Source organism: Pleurodeles waltl, chromosome 2_2 (assembly GCF_031143425.1).
Source record: "Pleurodeles waltl isolate 20211129_DDA chromosome 2_2, aPleWal1.hap1.20221129, whole genome shotgun sequence".
In the NCBI taxonomy this organism is placed as follows: domain Eukaryota; kingdom Metazoa; phylum Chordata; class Amphibia; order Caudata; family Salamandridae; genus Pleurodeles; species Pleurodeles waltl.
Window position 1 is genome coordinate 1,159,596,055 of NC_090439.1, and position 22,712 is coordinate 1,159,618,766.

At 43.1% G+C, this 22,712-nt stretch overlaps 1 protein-coding gene across 3 annotated transcripts in view; it reads left to right on the forward strand.

The window, feature by feature from the left end:
- Window positions 1–22,712, forward strand: part of LOC138282993 (E3 ubiquitin-protein ligase TRIM17-like) — a 62,607-nt gene that overhangs the window by 34,017 nt on the left and 5,878 nt on the right. For 2 of the 3 annotated variants that reach the window (XM_069221087.1, XM_069221086.1), the window contains one exon: window positions 20,902–21,987. The exons of the other annotated variant lie outside the window; for it this stretch is intronic. Coding sequence is in view for 1 of the 2 variants with exons in the window: in XM_069221086.1 (XP_069077187.1) it covers window positions 20,902–20,952 (51 nt within the window). In the remaining variant the exon portion in view is untranslated. Of the gene's footprint in view, window positions 1–20,901; window positions 21,988–22,712 lie in introns of those variants that run through there. 3 annotated transcript variants of the gene reach the window in all.

The window sequence follows — 22,712 nt, forward strand, 5'->3', positions numbered from 1 at the left end:
GAGGGGCTGTGACTCCTGTGTGGGGGGAGAGGCTGTGACTCCTGTGTGGGGGAGGGGCTTTGACTCCTGTGTGTAGGAGGGGCTGTGACACTAATGTGGAGGAGGGGCTGTGACTCCTGTGGTGGGAGAGGCTGTGACTCCTGTGTGGGGGAGGGGCTTTGACTCCTGTGTGGGGAGGGGCTGTGACTAGTGTCGGAGAGGGGCTGTGACTCATGTGGGGAGGAGCTGTGACTCCTGTGTGGGGGAGGGGCTCTAACTTCTACTACTTCCTCTTTCACACTCATACGAATGTCCCTTAATCTGTGCACTTTAGGACACGTATTCCTTTTCAGAACGATTTTACACAAAAATCTTTCAATTTACCTATCTTTCCTGAGAATACCTTGGGGAACTTTTTTACCCAATTGCCACTTTCTTCTTAATCTGTTCTGTATCTACACTAAGCCCCTCATTACTACTCTGGTGGTCACCAGACTACCAGGGCTGCGGTGGCAGTCTGACTGTCGCACTAGTAGCGGTGTGGCTGCCACATTACGACTGTGGCAGAGCCGCCACGGTCGGACTGCTGACAGTGCCAGCTTGCCGACAGCCTGGTGGTACCAGCGGTCGTAATCTGCCATGGGCGCATTGCCCTCTGTATTATGAGTCCCCATTCCGCCAGCCTTTTCATGGCGGTTGCACAGCCATTGAAAAGCTGGCGTAATTTGGGCGGTGGGGGCCACTTGGCATGGCCAGTGCAGGGGCCCCCATGGACAGCCCCCTTGCGCTTTTCACTGCAGCGCCCGACTAATGGCAACATTGCCGCCAGCTCGATTATGAGCCGGCATCAATGTTGTAGCCCTGTTTCCCGCTGGGCTGGTGAGCAGAAACTCGTAATAGGACCGATGGGCGGAAGAACTGCATGGCAGTCTCTGCCGTCCGCCAAACTCATAATCGGCTCCTAAGTGCTGCATCAGGGTTCTTTGATTCTAGAATGATACCTAGTTCTCCTTGGTCCCACAATCTTAGAACACAGGGTCCCTTCACTGCTACATACAGGTTGCATTCAGCCCTTCTCCGCTTGAATTCAAAATTCAGCTTGCAGTAATTACATTCTCCCCTGTAAAACTCTGCCGCTGAATATCTGACATTTCAAGTTCCTGACCAAATTTTGTGCAAAATACATTCTCCCATGTATCCTCATTTATAATTGTACACGGTGATCCTGAGTCTGCCACTAATTTCACCTGAATCCCACCAGCAACAATTTCGAAAATAGTTTTTTTTCTTTTTTGATACCTCACATCCATTATGTAATCTTGTACACATAAAATTTGGGGTACATCAGTATCTGAACCACTTTGATCACTGCCAACATCTTCATCATCAACTATGCATTTTATAACCTTGGACTTCTAACAAACTCTTGCAAAGGGTCCCTTAGTCCCACATTTGGCACAGTTTTGCCGGATGGCAGGACATTTCTTATTATATGCCAGATGTGTTGAGCTACCACAACAGTAACATTTGCCTTTCAACTCATCCATTTTCATATTAGTTTTCTGTTTCTCTACAATCTTGGTTTCTTTTTTATTATGTTCTAGGGAATTCTTTGCTTGAGTTTTCTTTTTGACTAACTTAACCACGTCTTCATCAGAATTATTCTTACTAGTTGTAGCAGCTTTGGCACATCCAGTAGTAAGTTCTGATTTACTCACAATCACAGTTACTTATTGTAAAGAAGATTCACTGCTTATCTATAACCTGCCTTGTAAATTAGGGTTAATATAATGCACAATGACTTGACCCCGTATAAGTTTCTCTTCCAAACTCCCAAGCCTACATGTTAAGGCTAATTTTCCCCAATGCAGCCACGTAATCTTCTAACTTTTCATTTATTCCTTGTTTCCTGTGGAAGACATTTTACCCATCTATGGCTTTACATACAGTAGGACTAAAATATGCATCTAAATCTGCTAATGCACGTAATCCAAGCATGTTGTTTTTTTCTCCATGCAGTTGTAAATTCTTAAACCTGCAGGAGCTACGCAATGTAGCAAAATGTTCTTCTTCCTCTCGGGATAATTCCTCTGATTCGAATGTTGCTATATAGTTCACAAAATAATCTTTCCATTCTTCCTACTGCATATTAGATTCACCTTTGGTCACCATGAAAGGTTGGGGTGCCGGGAGATTCATACTAACCGTGGTCTGCATACCACCGAGGGATGTGGGCAAACAAGATTTCCTTATTCACCATCCACAAGTGTTTATAAGAGTAAACACTTACGTACAGGTGTAAAATCACTGTATGTTGTAAGTCAACTAAAGTAAGTCACTTGAAACATTTGGTGTGCACATCACTGGAAGGTATGCGCAAATAGCGTGAAAAGGTGGCTGTTTCCACATAGAAGTTGCCGCTAGGAGCCACTGAGCTGTAAACTGGGCGACTGATCTCCGATGTGGCGGGCTCTCACAGCAGACGCGTTCTGCTTCCGCTAATGCGTATCAAGCGACGATGGAGTCGAAATGACTTCTGTTTACATGTAGGCAAGAATGCTTCACTGGTAAGCTGCATACTGAGTGCCTCCATGCTGGTGTAAGTTGCAAACATCTGGTGTGATGGGGTTCAAGCCACTCATCGCCAAATTCTTAAATTCCCAGGTACGCAGATGAAGGATTGTAACAGTAGATTTATTGAGGAACATCTTGAACCCCACAGTGCCAGCTCCGTCCCAACCATTCCTCACTCCTTCCTCCACCAGACTCCCTCTCCACGCTCTATCTGACCTAGGTACAATCTATATGACATAACACATGACTCACTACATTCTAAAACCCTCCAATATGTTGCTTAAAGGTGTATAAACTATAGGCATGAAGCACCCCACTTGATTTGTGTGTGGGGGAGGGGCACCAGCTCACATGGGGAGGGGCTGTGACATTCCATCTGCCAGCTCGGATTTAACCACTTCTGCTCCTAATTAATCATTTAATTAGCATTCAGCACTGATTCCATGAGCGCACCTGACTCCAAAAACAGACACTGTGACTCCAGTCACAGGCACTTCCGGTTCCAAACACAGGCAATGATGGCTCAATTTCAAATAACACTGACTCCAAATGCAAGCACTACCGATTCCAGTCACAGGCACTGCTGGTTCCACTCACAGGCACTGCACATTCAAGCCACAGGCACTTGTCCCATTAATGATAAGGATAACTCCAGACACAGGCACTGCTGACTCCAGGCACTTCTGGCTTAGTTACAGATAACCCAAACTTCAAATACAGGCACTGCTAACTAAATATAGGCAGCTACTGATGTTAAAAACGATTACTGCATACTCCAAAGGAGGCACTGCTCACTGAAATAGAGATAACCCTAACTCCGCAAACAGGTATAACAGACTGTTGTAATAAGTAGTAACTAGAATGTAGAATGTTGCTAATGGAATCAGAATCTACGGGGAAACGAGTCAGTTGGCTCTAGGATACAGCGCTGAACGGGCGGTGTTGGTGAGCCCCGTAGCACTGCTTAAATATTAAATAAATGAAATATTTATATTTATTTCAAAATACAACTGAAGTCTTAGTTTACAACAAGTTGGCGACCAGCGTTCTATGGCTCAACAATGCCATTTTACCTCGTTTCTGTGGAGACCGCATTGACACCTAGATGGTTTTAGCTGTTCGTATTTTGAAAACGGCGATCTGAAGGACGATCAACTAACAGATGTGAAATCGCCAGGCAATTACCTTTAAAATTGATATATATGCTCTGAGAAACAAACTAAAGAAACTCAAGAAATAGATTGATATTGTTGGTACAAGACCAACTTCCTATTGAAATATATAACGCACATAGTGGCCATCTTGGATTGGGCAAGTTTGGAAAAGTAGGAGCAATCTCCTGCTGAAACAGGATGTTAACGGCAGCCATCTTACATGTTGATTTTGGAAAATAAGCACTATCTCCTGCCAAAACTGGAAAGAAACAGCGGCTATTTTATGTAGCAGTTCATTAACACTGGAAACGTATGTTCTGGAAGATAATTTAAATATATAGAAAGTTACACTTTTTAACAATACAAGAGGTGGAATTGATGTACAGTGATATTATATTTTGAAGTAAACTGTTGCCAGAGAATTTCAACAATACAGGAAGTGCATTTTTAGATTGTGGCATTTAGTGTAAAAAGTTATAATTTTAACATCCAGTGACACGGCTCAGAGTAATATTGTAAATCAACCTGCACTGTTTTTAAATAATCCTGGCAAACCAATAATGAAATGGAAAAATTGGCACAGAGCATTTGAAAACTACCTAGTGGCTATTGATGGAAAAAAAATTGATCCTGAACGGGAAAAAGCATTCATGTTTGGCCTATTAGGCAACACTGGTCAAGAGATTTTTGATAATTTACCAGAATTTGAACCACCTCTGGGTCAATTCATTCCACTGAACGAATATGAAGAGGCAGTTAAACAAATGGAAAAACAATTCACTGAAGAACCAAATCTAATGGTTGAGCGGCATAGTTTTTTCAAGAGAAAGCAGATGGAAGATGAAAGCATTGAAGAATATATTGCTTCTTTGAGAGTTTTAGCATCTTCATGCAAATTTAATGAGATGACAGACATTTATATTCGTGATCAATTTGTATTTCAATGTTAATAAAAAAAGATTCAATAAAGATTGCTTGCATGCACAAATCCAACATTACATGAAGTCATTGACATAGCTAAAGGAATTGAAAGATCGTTGCTATCCACTAAAGCTTTAACGTCTGATGTGTATATGGTACAAGATCTCAAGACTAAATTAGTGGACGGGGCAAAGATAACAAGTGCGCCGGAAGAAAAAGCGTACAGTGTTATAGATGTGGATCTAAAACACATCTGGGTAACAATTCCAGATGTCCTGCCATAGTGTGCCAAATGTAAAAAATAAAATGTCATTTTGCTGATGTATGTAGAAGTATAAAAGGGGGTAACCATATTAGAGTTAATACAGTAGTTGATTTTGATGAAGAAATGTGTGCAAATATAGTGTTAACTGTTGATGATGACTGTTGCAAAAGTGTATTGAACAGATTTAAAGCACCAATTGGTATTTTCAGCATTGGTGGGAAAGAGTTGAAAGTTATGACGGATTCAGGTTCTCCCATTAACATTCTAGATAAGAGCATTTTTGAAAATATTTGGAAAAATATAATATTGGAAAAGAGTGATGTGAATCCAAAAGCATTTGGAGAATTTGATATTAACATGTGGGATATTTTTGTGACACTCTTCAATTGAAAAATCGCAGTATCAATACTAAAATATATGTAGCTGAAAATGGCAGGAACATTGTAGGTTGGCAAGATTTGGGTAAATTAGGAATAATTTTGAAACCAGGATCACCAAATCCAACAAATTCTTGGAGACATACCATATTCAGAAGTCAATAGTGTAGAGGATACTGATATGCATTTGACACTTGAACAAGTTTTGGCAGCTAATCAGAAAGTGTTTGTGAATCACATCGGATGCATAAAAGGCTTTGAACATGAAATAAAAATTTAAAGCGAAAGCTACTCCTGTCATTCATAAAGTTTGTCCAGTTCCTCTTTCAGTTAGAGGAGAGTTGAAATAACTGTTAAAGAAATTGTGTAATGAGGGTGTGATTGTACGCATTGGTGATATAAGGTTGTGTGCTGACTTGAGTTTTTGTAGCACCTTTTGGGGCATATAGGTATGTACGATTACCCTTGGGACTTGCATCAGCTGCCAGTGTATTTCCAAAGCTTATGGATATTCTATTTAAAGATATGGAAGGTATCGAGAAATTTCAGGATGATATTTTGGTATATGCGAAAACAATTTCTGAACACAATGCTATTTTAAATAAAGTGTTGAGGATTTTAAAGGAAAGAGGGATGACAGCAAATCAAAATGTAAGTTCTTATGTACAGAAATTGAATATTTTGGGCACACACTGTCAGCCGAAGGAATAAAACCAAAAGAAGATTTACTAAAGGCAATTTGAGAAGTACCCAACCTAAAGATAAAGATACTCTTAAATGTTTTCTTGGATTGAGTGAGTACTATTCTAGGTTCATTATGGATTATGCCAGTTTGGTTGAACCTCTTAGAAGGCTATTGAGGAAGAAGGTGAGATTTTAATGGACGGATGAACAAGAGTCTGCATTTCTAAACACGAAAAATGCCATTTTAAAGGTGCCATCTTTACAGCCTTATGATGCTAAAGGGCGTAACAGAATTACGGTTGACGCTAGTGCTACGGGAATCGGTGCTGTATTTTATCTAATTATATCAGGAAAATAACATACAGTAGCGTTTGTTTATAGAATGCTTTGGAAGTCTGAATGTTTTACAGCACTATTGAAAGTGAGGCTTTGGCTTGTATATGGGCTTTGGAGAAGTTGAAAACATATCTTTGGGGTAATGAGTTTGAGTTAGTAACTAACTTAAACCACTTATGTGCATGATGGATGGAATGAGCAATATGAAAGCATCTTCTAGGTTAATCAGGCTGATATCATAATTGCAAGAATATAATTTTGTGATGAAACACATATCAGGTGGTTTGAACAGATGTGCGGATTGTTTATCCAGGTTACCTTTCGAAGATGATGATGACAGTGAGATATTAGATCATGAGTGTGTTGTGGCTTATTTGAACACAGTGGAACATTGTGATGGTGTGATTTCTGCTGAGGAATGGGATAAAGCTCGTGAAAGTGATTTGATCTTACAGCAAGTTATGAAAGATGTCACCAATGGGTGGCCTCCTAACAGAAATTTAGATAATGTATTGAAGAATTTTCCACAAGTAGCTGATGAACTGACTATTGAGTGTGGAATCTTAATGAGACATGATTTGTATGTCACACCTCAAATATTAAAGAAAAGGTTGATTGATTTAGCTCATAAAAGTCACCCAGGAACTACTGCCACAAAGAACGTTTTAAGATCATATTATTGGTGGCCTGGGCTTGACAATGATGTTAATATGTATTTGGATAACTGTGTGGAATATATTAAATCAGACAAACATTGGAAAGTGTGCAAGAAAGAATTACAAACTGTATTTATACCTCATGCACTATGGGAGAAAGTAGCTATGGCTATTTTAGGCCCATTTAGATTACGTGACTCTGATATGCTTTATTTAATTGTTGTGACTATTCTAAATGGATTCACTGGGAATTTTTAAGGAACATTAGTACTGACACTGTTATTGAGTTTGTAAAAAAAAATGTTTGCAATTGAAGGATTACCTAGAATTTTGGTATCTGACAACGGTACACAATTAACTTTGCTAAAGATGTGTACGTTTTTAAATAGACAGGGTATACAACAAGAAAAGACTCCCCTTTACAATCCATCGTTGAATGGTCTAGTTGAACGTATGAATAGATTCATGAAAGAAGGAGTTCAATTAGCAATTGCATCAAATTTAGATGTATGTGATTATCTACGGGAAAAGCTGTATAGTTACAACAGTACTGTAAATTCTACAACTGGATTTTCACCTTTCTTTTTGATGAGAGGTAGAAAGGAGAAAACTTTACATACTCCAAAGCTTGGCAAGCTAGCAAAAAACTCCAATGCAGTCAAAATTGTGGATGACAATGAACTTCAAGTTAAAAAAAGATTGTTGACAAACAAGAAAAAACTAAGATATATGATGATAGGATAAATAGAGTCAGGCCTAAAGTGTTCAGTGTAGGTGATTGGGTTCTTATTAAAAAACCTTATAAGGTTCTTAAGAGAGAATCAGTGTACACTTCCCCTGTACAAGTTTAGAAAGTTACTAATGGTTCTGCATTTTGAAAGATAAAGGGTGGTGGAGTAAAAATGCTGTGGTTTTATTAAAACCACATCAAGAGAGGCTTTGGAGAAGTGAAGGAAATACAAAGGATTTAAATTTGGAAACACAAGAATATTTTGATTTTGTGGGTATTGCTAATGATGAAATCAGTGGAAAATCCAGTTGCAGAATAGAGGAAAGTAGTATGAGTAATGATAGTAACACTAGTGTCAATGAAATGCAAGATTCAGAAAGGGAACAGAGAGGAGAAATTGAAAGAGTTATCTCATGTAACTGACTCAAACTTGAGAACTAGAATAAAAGTATATGTACCAAATAAGTATTCTGAATTTATAATGTATTGATATTTGTATTTATCTACAAATACTTTTTTTTTTGCTTTGTTTGGAAAAAAAAGAGATGTTGTAATAAGTAGTAATTAGAATGTTGCTAATGGAATCAGAATGTATGGGGAAAGGAGTCAGTTGGCTTTAGGATACAGCGGGGAACGGATAGTGTTGGTGAGCCCTGTTGTATTGCTTAAATATGAAATAAATGAAATATTTATTTCAAAAGACAACTGAAATCTTCATTTACAACACAGTCACAGGTACTCCTGACTCCAACCATATGCACTCCTAACTCCAAGCACTCCAGGCACATCCACTGCTCGCTCAAAGCACAGGCACTGCTGATTCAAAACTCAGTTGCTGATGATTCAAAGTGTGCACTTCTGATTCCAGTCACTGGCACTGCTTATTCATAATACTGCCTATTCACAGAGGCACCACTGACTCCATTACAGCTAATGTGGGCTTTGAGAACAGGCACTGCAGACTCGAAGCATATGGACTGGTGATGTAAATCACTGTCACTTACTCCACGAACAGGCACTACTCACACATAACTCCGACCGCAATCACAGGACCTCCTGATTGCAAGTGCAATAACTATTGACAACGATCACAAGCACTACCTCTTCCGCGACTAGGCACTGCTGACTCCAAACACATGCTCTACTGATGTAAAATACTGTCACAGCTTACTCTCTAAACAAACACTGTTCATTTAATTACAGGCAACCTAGACTCAAAGCACAGGCACTGCTGACTCCAATCACAATCACTCCTGACTCTTTAAAGATAATGCTGACTTCAAGCCCAGGGGCTCCTGATTACAGTCACAGGCACTGCTGGCTACAGTATTGCTAATGTTGACTCCAACCAGGTACTGCTGATACCAAAAAATAAATATACATCTGGTTCAAAACACAGGAAAAACTATGTCCAGTCACAGGCACTGCTCATTCAAAATAGACATTGCTGATACAGGCACTACTGACCTCAACCAGAGGCACTGCTGAATTAAATTACAAGTACTATTGTCTCCAAACACAGGCATTGGTGACTAAATTTCAGATACCCTCAAGTCATAAGCCGTCCTGATTCCAAGAACAGGCACTGCTCAATTCAGTTATAGATAATTCCTACACCAAGCACAGAACCTCCTGTCTCCAGTGCATCTAATACTGACTCCCAAGCTTAGGAACTGCTGCCTCAGTTAGAGATGACTCTGACTCCAAATAAAGCACTGGTAGCCCCCAAAATAGGTACTACTCACTCTGCCCAATGACACGTCACTCCAATCCCAGCCAATTCTCTTTGAAATCACATGCACTGCTCATTCCAAGCACAGTCAACCACTAATCATTACAGATAATGGCGACTGCAAATCCAGGCACTGCCAAACATAAGCAGCACTGATGTGAAATACTGTCACTGCCTAATCCACAAACAGGCACTGCTTACTCAATTACAGATGATCTCACTCCAAATGCATGTACAACTACTGATGATTTATAACAGGCACTGCGGATTCCAGTCACAGGCACTTATAAAAATCACAAATACTGCTGATTCAGCACAGGCACTGCTGATTTCAGTCACAGGCACTGCCTATGAAAAACAAACACCGCTGATTCAGTGCACAGACACTGCTGACTCACTTAATTACAAATATCTCAGATGTGAATAAGAGGCCCTTCTCAATCTAAGCAGAGGCATTGCTGACTTTAAGCCAGGCATTCCTCAGTCCGTGCACCCCTGATTCTAGTATACACGGTCCTGGTTCCAAATACATGCACTGCTTATTCAAAGGACAGGAGCTACTGTCTCCAGTCATGGGCACTGCTCAGTCCAAATAGGCCCTGCTGATTCAGGGCAATCCCAAGTTCAAATACTAGCGACTCCACACACAGGCACTGCTGCCAATTTTAGATAATTCTTACTCAAGCACATGTATTGTTCTGTCAGTCATAGATAATCCTCAATCCAACAATAGACACTTCGGGCTCCAGTACACTTAACAGTGACTCCAAGCACAGGCACTGCAAACTGAATAACATGTAATGATTACTTCAGTCACAGGCAATGTTGACTCCCAACTGAGGCCCTTCTGATTCAAAATGCAGGGACTGCTAACTCCAATCACAATCACCCCTGACTCATTATAGATGATGCTGGCGCCAAGCAAAGCTGATGCAAAAAATAAATATTGCTGATTAAAAACTCAGCACTACTGTCTCCTAGTAACAGGCGCTCCAGCTTCCAGGCACTTGTGACTTGAATCAAGTCACTACTGACTCCACACACAGGGATTGCTGGTTCAAGCACATTCACTGCTCTCTCAAGTATATAAAATTATTTTTCCAAGCACAGGCACTGCTGACTTAGATGCACTTAATAATCACTCCAGGCACTTCTAATTGAATTACAGGTAATTCTCATTCCAAACACAGCTATCGCTGACTCCAGGTGGAGGCACTGCTGTCTTATTTAAAGATAACCTAGACTCCAATCATACGCAGTGCTCACTCCATGCACAGGCACTGCTGATTCTGGTAAGAGTTCCTTCACTCCAAGCTAAGCCTAGGCAATGTTGAATCAAACATAGGCACTGGAGACATCACTAATACTGATTCCAGACACAGGGTTTTATCAATTTATTGTTGTTAACCCAGTGCTTAGAGTCAGCAGTTTCTGTGATTGGTGTTAGAGACAATTGCCATGTCTGACTCCAGGCACAGGCACTACAGAATCCCACACATAGACTTCTGATTTCAATATAGGTGCTGCTGGCTGCAGGCACTGATGATCCGGACTCCAAGCAAACGCACTTCAGCTTCAAACCATAGGAACTGTAGACTCCAGGCACAGACAAGTCTCACTCCGAGCACGGGCACTGCTGGTTAAAAGAAAAACAGGCATTGCTGGCTCCAGTCACGGACACTTCTCATTCAGAACACAGGCACTGCTGACACCTGACTTCCAGCACAGGGATGTCTGTTTCGAGACACAAACACTACTCACTCCAAGCACAGTCACTCATGACCCATCACAGGCAATGCTGACTGCAATTACAGGCACTGCTAAACACATGCACCACTGATGTGAATTACTATCATTGCTTATTCCACGAACTGCTACCGCTCCAGGCATAGGCACTACAGACTCCTATCACTGACACTCTCACTCTAAACACAGACACTGCTTTTGACAGGCACTGCTGACTCCAAGCATTGGCACTGCTGATTCAAAAAAATAGAAACTGCTGCCTTAAGTCATGAGCATTGCTCTTTCAGAACAGGCAAGGCAGACTAGGCACTGCTGATTCCAAGCGTTGGCACTGCTGATTTAAACACAGAAACTGCTGCCTCAATTCATGGGCACTGCTCATTTAAAAGAGGCAAGGCTGACTCCCAGCACATGCTCTGCTCCCTCCATTTTAAATAATCCTAATTCCAAATAATCCAAACGCAGGCACTACTGACTCCGATACACTGAATGCTATATCCAAGAATAGGCACTGCTAACAGAATTAAGGTCACAGGCATTGCTTACTGCAAGCTGAGGCACTTCTGATTCAAAACACAGGCACTGCTGACTCCAATCACAATCACTCCTGACTCATTGTTGAAGTTGGTATTGAATCACAATATAGGCACTGGAGCCTTCTCTAATTCTGATTCCAAACTCAGGATTTTCTGGCTTAATTATTGATAACCCAGGGCTTAAAGTCAGCAGTGCCTCTGGTTTGGTTCAGATAAAACTGCCACAGCTGACTTCAGATACAAGCACTACAGAATCCACACAGACATGTCTGTTTTCAAACACAGGTGCTGCTGGCTACAGGCACAGATACTCCTGACTCCAAGTACAGGCACTTCAGCTTCAAATCACAGGAACTGTAGACTGCAGGCCCAGGCAGGTCTGAATCCAAGTACAGGCACTGATGATTAACAAAACAGGCATTACTGGTCCAATCACAGACACTGCTGACTCAATTTCAAATAACTCTGACACTAAGCAGAGACACTGCTAACCCCAAGCATGGACACAGCTGACTCCTAGCAAAGGCACTGCTGGCTCCAGATGTAGGCACTGCTGACGCAAATGCAGATAACCTTGATCCCAATATCAGGAACTGGTGACCCCAAGCACATGGAATTCTCACTCAGTTACATATAACCCTGTCTCCTAGTACAGACACTGCTGCTTCGTAGCACTGGCACTGCTGATTTAAAACACAAGTGCTTTGATTCAGAATATAGGCACTGCTTATTCTAGGCAGAAGCACTTCTAAGAAAGACAGGCACTGCTGATTCAAAATAGGCACTGCTGATCCCAGCCAACGGGCTCCTGACTTCAAGTGCTATTGTTTTATACCAGGCACTGCTGACTTCAGATATTCCTGATGCCAAGCAATCCTCACTGATTGAAAACATAGGCACTGCTGACTTAAAACACAGCACTCCTGACTCAAACCAGGGGTGCTGCTGACTCAAAGCTCAGACTATCAGAGGGACTTATAGTTGTTCACTCCACAAAGACTCCTGACTCACTCACAGATAATTCTGACTCAAAAGCGCCAGCCCTCCTGACTTCAAGCACAAAAACTGCTCACTGTTGAATCAATAACAGATAACCCTGACTCCAGGCTTAGGCACCTCTCATTCAACACAGAGGCACTGCTGTTCCGGCATTTCTGATTCAAAACACACATCTGATTCAGAACCAGGCACTGCTGACTACTCTTAACTCAGTTACAGATAACTCCACAGGTACTCCTCACCAGACACCAAGCTGAGTCGCTATTGACTTCAAGCACATGCACTGCTGACTCAAAACACGGGCACTGCGGATTGTAAGCACAGTAATCTGTGGTCTCATTCCAAATACAGACTTGTTTTCAAAACAGGCACTCCTTTCTCCAGTCACACACACTCCTGACTCTAAGCACAGACACTGAACATTTCTGAGTGACAGGTACTGCTGATTCAAAACACAGGCACTGCCGATTTCATGCAGAGGCATCTCCGATACAAAACACTGGCACTGTTGACTTCAAGCTGGGGACCTCCTGACTCCAAGTACGGACACTTCTGATTACAAACACAAGGACTGCGGATTTAACACTCAAACCACCTGACTTCAAGCACAATTACTCATGTCTCAGTTACAGATAATACTCTCTCCAGAAACTGTCACTGATCAGTTAGAGATAGTCCTAACTCCAATGACAGGCACTCCTGACTCCAGCCAGTACTTCTAATTATGGCACCAAACACAGAAACATACGATTCATTTATTGATCACGCTGTGCCTGGAGTCAGCAGTGCCTGTACTTGGAGTCAGGGCTATCTGTAATGAACATATGAATGCCACTGCTGACTCCAGGCACAGACACTTCCAAATTAAACCACAGGCATTTCTGACTCAAATCACAGGCACTGCTGACACCTGACTACAAATGCAGGGACTTTTGATGAAAAACATAAGCACTTCTGATTCCAAGTACAGACACTGCTGTCACAAGCAGAGACCCCCCCCCTCACTCCTACAAATGCACTTCTGAGTCAAAGAAACAGGCCCTGCTGATTGCAAGCACAGCCACTGCTACCACATGCACTTTGGATTCAAAATATAGGCATTGCTGATTCAAAACACAGATACTTTGAACTCAATTGTTGATAGACGTTGATAGACACTGTTGATTTATACTACAGGCACTGTTGACTCCAAATAAAGGAACTGATGACTCTCAAGGGCACTCACTCCTGTCTCGAAGTACAGGGAGTGTTTATTCAAATGCATCAACTGTGGCCTCAAAGCTAAATAATTCCTAACTCAGCTCCAGATAATTCTAACTCCAAGCTCAGGAACTCCTGACTCAAAGCACACGCATTTCTCAAATATAGAGAATACTGACTCCAAACACAAGTGCGACTGACTCCGGTACAGTTAATCCTGCTGCCAAGCGCTTGCCCTCCTGGTGCCAAGCACAGGCACAGCTACCTCAAAATAAAGGCACTGTTAACCCAAGCATAAATACTCCAGAGTTCAGTGCCGCTAACACTGACTCAAAGTCTATCAATCATGGCTAATTTTAATTCCAGTCATGGTCATGTCACACAGAAAGCACGGCCACTCCTCGCCAGAGCCCAGGCACTCCTCAGCACAGCGGCTCACCAGAGCACAAGCATTCCTCACAGGTACTAATCACCAGAGCACAAGCACTCTTCAGCAGAACACAGGCGCTCCTCACCACAGCACAGACATTCCTCACCAGAGTGCAGGCACTCCTCATTCCAAGCACAAGTGCACCTGACTCCAATATAACATCCTCAAGCACAGGCACTGCTGATTAAAAAATAGGGACTGCTTACTCGAAGTATAGGCACATTCCTCAGTCTGTGCACCCCTGATTCTAGTATACAGGCACTGCTGATTCGAAGGACAGGAGCTACTGTCTCCAGTCATGGGCACTGCTCAGTACAAATAGGCCCTGCTGATTCAGGGTACACATAATTCAAATACTGGGGACTTAACATGCAGGCACTGCTGATTAAACAATAGGGACTGCTTACTCAAAGTATAGGCACTTCTAATTCAAAACAGGTACTGCTGACTTAAAACAGACACTGCTTACTCAAGATACAGGTTCTTCTGATTCAGAACAGGCACTGCTGGATCAAAATGCAGGCACTGTTGCCTCCAGTCAGAGGCACTCCCACATAAAATACAACCAATTCTTATTCAAAGCAAAGGCATTGCTGGTTCCAGTCACAGGCACTGTTAACTCAATTACAGATAACCTTAACTCCAAGCATTGGCAGTGTCTTCTACAAAGACAGGTACTTCTGGCTCCACGTACAAGCACTTCAAACTCAATCATTGCTAGACATTGATGGACACTGTTGATACATGACACAGGCACTGTTGACTCCAAATAAAGGAACTGCTGATTCTCATGAACAGGCACTCCTGTTTCAAAGGACAGGTGATGTTTATTCCACATACTTTGATTTTAGACTCAAAACTAAATCACTCCTATCTTAATTACAGATAATTGTCTCTCCAAGATCTGGATCTCCGGACCCAAAGCACACGCATTTCTCACTCAAATACAAAGAACACAGACTCCAAACACAAGTGCTTCTGGCTCCAGTACAGCTAATCCCGGCTCAAGCACAGGGATTACGGATTAAAAGCACCAGCACTGCTTGCTTCAAGTGCTGGCATTTCTGAGTCAAAACAGGCGCTGCTGAATCAAAAACACAGGCACTGTTGCATCCAGTCACAGTCACTCCCACATAAAATACATGCATATCTGATTCAAAGCATAGGCACTGCTGAATCCATTCACAGGTACCTTTCACTCAGTTACAGATAACCTTGACTCCCAAGTACTGGCAGTGCCTACTTCATAACTTCAGGCACTCCTAGCTGACTCAATTATTGCTAACTGTGACTCCCAGTACAGGCACAGCTGGTTCAAAACATTGGCTCTGCTAACTTCTTGCATAGGTACTTAGGACTCAGTTCCAGATAGCACATATTTCAAGTTCAGGCACTGCTGAATCCAGGCACTGCTGACTGAAGCACAGGCATTGCTAAGTACAAGCACAGGCATTGCTAAGTACAAGCACAGGAAGTTCTGAATACAAGCCCAGGCACATAGGATTCAAAACACAGGCACTGCTGATTCAAAACCTAGGTATTGCTGGCTCCAAGCACATGCAGTCCTGACTCCTAGCACACGCACTGCTGAATTACAAATTATCCCCTCTCTGGGCACAGAGCACTCCTCACCCAAATATAGTTACTGCTAAATCCAAGCAGCCTTCTTGCTGTATGGACCATAAGGCTGCGAGAATTTGTGTAATGTTTTCTTTTGAAATGTTCGTTGAATTGTACTAAAATCTCTGAGACCTACACTTTCGTAGTGAAATGTGTGTTGTTTTTCATATATTGCATCAGTTTTTCTGTGCACACTTCGAATTAAACAGTCTTGATATAGCAGCAAGAGACCGGTTTGACTAGAACATGTCTCTCTACTAGATATCTTCTACTTAAACCAGTCTCTGGCTGATGGTGCATGAGAATTTGTGGAGATGCTCACTGTGGAGAAAACCAGGAGCAAGTACCACTGTGAATGCAAAGTTTGGGAACTTCACCAGCATAATTACAATTTCTTCAGGGGATAATTAAAGGTAACTCTGAATCCAATCTCCGTTCTACTGACTGCTAAAAGGGCTGGTGCTGATAGAAGACAGAGACCCCACTGCTGACAAAAAACACAAACACAGGCACTGCTGACAAAAAGCATAGGCACTCCTTATTCCAAACACAGGCTCTAGTGAGTCAAAGCATAGGCACCGATGGCTCCAAACAAACACTGCTGACTAACAGACAGCTATTGGATCCAAGCAAAGACACTATTGGTTTCAAGCACAGGCACTGCTGATTCAAAGCACAGACACAGCTTTCTACAACCACAGTCACTGCTGATTCCAAACACATGCTAGTTACTCACTAAATTACATATAAACCTGACTTTGAGCACAGACACCCCTCACACCAGTACATCTAATGCTGACTCCAAGCAAAGGCACTGCTAGCTCAGTTGTAGATTACCCTGACTTCAAGCACAGGCAGTGCTGACTTAAATCACAGGCACTGCTCACTACAAGCACTGATATAATGACTCAATCACAGAAACACTGATTTCAAGCACAAGCTCTGCTGAACCCAAACAAATGCACTGTTGCGTTACAAGCAAATGTGTTTCTCATTCAAAACAATGACACTGCTGGTACAATAATACATAACACTAACTCCAAACACAGGCACTGTTGACTCAAAACACAGACATTACTCACTCCAAGCACAGATACTGCAGACGCAATTACTGGAATACTCATTGGAAACAGACGCTGCTGAATCAAAGCATAGGCACTGCTTATTGAAACACATGCACTACTGAATAGAAGCACAGGCAGTTCTGACTCAAAACATGTGACTCACTTCTAGATATCCCTGAATCTAAGCACATACATGTCTGAGTCAGTCCAAGAACAGGCACTGCTGATTAAAACACAGGTACAGGTGACTGCAGGCTCAGGAACTACTCACTCTAAGTACTGTCGCTTCAGGCTCCAAACACAAGCACTTCTGACTCCAGTGCATCTAATGCTGACTCCAAGCCCTGGCACTCCTGGTGCCAAGCACAGGCACAGCTGCTTCAATATAAAGGCACTGCTAACCCAAACATAAATGCTCCTGGGTTCAGTACAGTTAACCCTGATGCAAAGTCTATCACTCATGGCCAATCCTGATTCCAGTAACAGCCAGGTCACACAGCTCATCAGAGCACAGGCACTGCTCAACAGAGCACCGACACTTCTCACCGGAGCACAGGCACTCCTCACTGGAGCACAGGCACTTTTCACCAGAGCACCAGCACTCCTCACCAGTGCACAGACACTCCTGATTTAGGTACAGTTAATCCAAGCTCTGGTCCTCCTGGCTCCAATGCGGCTAATACTGACTCCAAGCATAGACACTCCTAACTCAGGTGAAACTGTAAACTTTGCACTTGTATAGCGCACTATTCACCCGTTAGGGTCTCAAGGTGCTGTACTCATACCGCTATGGAACCCCTCCTGGCTTTTCCCTGTGAGGTGCCCACTCCTGGGCACCCCCAGGGTGAAGCCAGGCATCCAAGCGCTGTTGGGGCTGTTGTGGAGATTAAGCAAGCTATTGCCCGGAGTTGCAGAGTTGCACCCATGAATTAGATTAGGCACCGAGGCGAGAATTATCTGGTCAAGGGGAATTGAGCCCAAGACCTGCCGAAGCGGGACTTGAACCCTGGTCTTGAGCCAGATCTCTGCTTCAGGGTCTGCCACTCTAACCATTGTGCCACACTTCTCCTCCAAGCAGGATCCCTCCTGACTCCAGTACGGGTAATCCTAACTTGAACTTGAAGCTCTGACATTCCTTCCTGATTCCAAGCCCGATTACTTACAGGCACTCCTAAGTCAAGCACAGGCACTCCTGCCTAAAGCACATTCACACCTTAGTCCAGCACAGCTTGACTCCAATATAGCTAGTACAGACTCCATGCACAGACACTCCTGACTTCAGTGCCTCTAAATCTTGAGTCAAAGCACTTGACACGGGCTCCTGAACAGGTAGTCTGACCTGAACTGAAACACGGCCATTCCTGAGTAAGAATCAGTGAATCCTGACTCCCAGTGTGCACTCTGGTACCTGAAAGCACAAGCACGCACAACTCTAATATAATGAAGCACTCGAGACTCCAGGCAGTGACACTCCTGACACCTAGGACAAGGACTCCTAACTACAAGCACTCCGGAGTCAAATTCAGTGAATTGTGACTCCCAGAATACACTCTGCGATCTCAAAGCACAAGTCTTCCTGACGCCAAGCATGAGTACTTAGGACAATCATTTTTAAAACATCAACTGAAACAGTCATCAAACAATAAATATTTTACAATTGCTGCTACTCCAGACTCCAGTACGGCTACTCCTGTCTTCAATAACAGATGTTGCTGACTCTAGTGCAACTAATGGAGACTCCAAACAGGCACTAATGACTCCAAACACAGCACTCCTGACTCCAGATACAGCACTCCTGATTCCAAACACAGCTCTCCTGACTCCAGACACAGCACTTCTGACTTCACACACAGCACTCCTGACTCCAGATACAGCACTCCTGATTCCAGACACAGCACTCCTGACTCCAGACACAGCACTCCTGATTCCAGACACAGCACTTCTGACTTCACACACAGCACTCCTGACTCCAGATACAGCACTCCTGATTCCAAACACAGCACTCCTGACTCCAGACACAGCACTCCTGATTCCAAACACAGCTCTCCTGACTCCAGACACAGCACTTCTGACTTCACACACAGCACTCCTGACTCCAGATACAGCACTCCTGATTCCAGACACAGCACTCCTGACTCCAGACACAGCACTCCTGATTCCAGACACAGCACTTCTGACTTCACACACAGCACTCCTGACTCCAGATACAGCACTCCTGATTCCAAACACAGCACTCCTGACTCCAGACACAGCTCTCCTGACTCCAGACACAGCACTCCTGACTCCAGACACAGCTCTCCTGACTCCAGACACAGCACTCCTGACTTCACACACAGCACTATTAACTCCAGATACAGCACTCCTGATTCCAAACACAGCACTCCTGACCCCAGACACAGCTCTTCTGACTCCAGACACAGCACTCCTGACTCCAAACACAGCTCTCCTGACTCCAGACACAACTCTCCTGACTTCACATACAGTGCACCTGACATCAGCAATAATCACTCCTGACTCCAGACACAGCACTCCTGACTCCAAACACAGCTCTCCTGACTCCAGACACAACTCTCCTGACTTCAGACACAGCACTCCTGTCTCCAAACAGCGCTCCTCAACAATAATCACTCCTGACTCCAAACACAGCTCTCCTGACTCCAGACACAGCACTCCTGACTCCAGACACAGCTCTCCTGACTCCAGACACAGCACTCCTGATTCCAAACACAGCACTTCTGACTTCACACACAGCACTCCTGACTCCAGATACAGCACTCCTGATTCCAAACACAGCACTCCTGACTCCAGACACAGCTCTCCTGACTCCAGACACAGCTCTCCTGACTTCAGACACAGCTCTCCTGACTTCACATACAGTGTACCTGACATCAGCAATAATCACTCCTGACTCCAGACACAGCACTCCTGACTCCAAACACAGCTCTCCTGACTCCAGACACAACTCTCCTGACTTCAGACACAGCACTCCTGTCTCCAAACACAGCGCTCCTCAACAATAATCACTCCTGACTCCAGACACAGCTCTCCTGACTCCAAACACAGCTCTCCTGACTCCAGACACAACTCTCCTGACTTCAGACACAGCTCTCCTGACTTCACATACAGTGCACCTGACATCAGAAATAATCACTCCTGACTCCAGATACAGCTCTCCTGACTCCAGACACAACTCTCCTGACTTCAGACACAACTCTCCTGACTTCACATACAGTGTACCTGACATCAGCAATAATCACTTCTGACTCCAGACACAGCACTCCTGACTCCAAACACAGCTCTCCTGACTCCAGACACAACTCTCCTGACTTCAGACACAGCACTCCTGTCTCCAAACACAGCGCTCCTCAACAATAATCACTCCTGACTCCAGACACAGCTCTCCTGACTCCAAACACAGCTCTCCTGACACAACTCTCCTGACTTCAGACACAGCTCTCCTGACTTCACATACAGTGCACCTGACATCAGCAATAATCACTCCTGACTCCAGATACAGCTCTCCTGACTCCAGACACAACTCTCCTGACTTCAGACACATCACTCCTGACTCAAAACACAGCGCTCCTGACATCAGCAATAATCACTCCTGACTCCAGTGCACTAAAGTCATGTAGCATAGAATGTTTGTGAGCACGTCCAGCTATAATGATATCTTTCGATTTTTCTTATTTAGGTATGCCCCAATATAGTTTATATATTTAGTGATCTAAATGCATATTCTTTCCATTATGGATGCACAGCAGTTAAAGTTGTTTAAATAATGATCTCATTGCAAATGCAATCATTCAGCTTTGCTCAAATGTGTTACTTTATGTTTATTCTTAATATGGCTTGATATCTCATTGTTCAACTTATTGTTTTTTTATCAATCAACAAGGTTTCACTGGAAAACAAGCAGACGAAAAGCCAAAGTGGGGCCTATTGCTAATTTTAGAGGCATCTACTGTATAAAGAACATGCAACTAAAAGGTATAAAGGTGGCTATGAGCATTATTTGACAGAGAGGCGTCTTCGTTCCAGAGAGGGCTAAGAGATCACGCAGAAGGCCAAGGGCTGCCACATCGAGTGAACCTCCAGGCGGGGTTATCAGGACGCAGAACTGTTAAACAAAGGAATAAAGACAATAGCTGGCTTCATACAGAACAGTTATTCCATTAACGTCTGCTGATGTGGTGGGCACGGCCTGAAACGTTCAAGCTATCTCGAGTGCTAGGGCTAGCAGAGACAGAGGATGGGAAGGAGACTTTGGAGGAGAATTAACTGTTTTGCTGCCAGGCCTTTCCCCCCTCCTGTGCCAGGCCTATTTTTGGCTATTTGGGGTAGTTCGCGCTTTGGCCCTCATAACGTTTTGTCCACATAAGCTATCCATTCCAAATTTGCATCCTTTTTTCCCAACATCCTGGGGATACTGAAGGTATCCAGAGTTTGTGGGTTCCCCTGGAGGAGACCCTGAAAAAAGCCAAAATACAACTAAAATGTGTTTTTTTTGGGGGGGAAACGGGGAAAAGTGCTGCAGAAGAAAGCATGTGGTTTTTCCTGCAAATGGCAACAACAAAGTGCTTGCAGTGGTAAATCATCTTCCCAGCTTTCAGGAACAGGCAGACTTGAATTGGTGAAACACATTTTTCAACACTTTTTGGCATTTTAATGGGACATTTTTGTGCTTTCAGCCTCCTTCCAGTTAATGACAGAAATGGGTGTGAAACCAATTGTGGATCCCAGTCAGCTAAACATTTCTGAAAAGTAGACAAAATTATGAATTCAGCAGGGGGTAATTTGTGCAGATCCTTCAAGGTTTTCTCATAGAATGTAACAGTTGAAATAAAACAAAATTGAAATTGAGTTAAAAAAAGAGCCATTTCTGTCTACCTTTTTTGCTATAACTTTTTCAAGCTATGGCAGATGTTTTAAAGCAATATACCGTTACGTCTGCTGGACCCTTCTGGTTGCGGGAATATATATATAGGGCTTGTAGGTTCATCAGGAACCCAAGGTGCCCAGAGCCAATAAATGAGCTACACCATGCAATGGGTTTTCATTGTACACCAGGTATAGAGCAATTCATTTGGTACAATATAAAGAGTGGAAAATGGGTATCAACGAAAACTTTGTATTTCCAAAATGGGAACAGGATAAGGAGTTTAGAAGTAGTAGTTATTTGCACATCTGTGAATTCGGCAGTCCCCATACTAGCATGTGAATTATTTGGCATTTCTCAAAAATGACTTCTTTCTTACACACTGTCTTGTATTTGGAAGGGAAAAATGTAGAGAAAGACAATTGGCAATAACACTTGTTCTTCTGTTCTGTGTTCCCCCAAGCCTCCTGATAAAAATGGTACCTCACTTGTATGGGTAGGCCTAGTGCCCGCGGCAGGAAACACTCCAAAACGCAATATGGACACATCACATTTTTACATTGACAACGGACGTGTTTTTTGGAAAGTGTCTTGCTGTGGATTTTGGGCTGTAGCTCAGCGGCTCTTAGGGAAACCTACCAAACCTGTACATTTTTAAAAACTAGACACGCAGGGGAACCCAGGATGGGGTGACTTGTGGGGCTCTCACCAGGTTCTGTTACCCAGAATCCTTTGCAAACCTCACAATTTTGCAAAAAAATAATTTTTCCACATATTTCAGGGATGGAAAGTTATGAAATCTGAGAGAAGCCATAAATTTCCTTCCATCC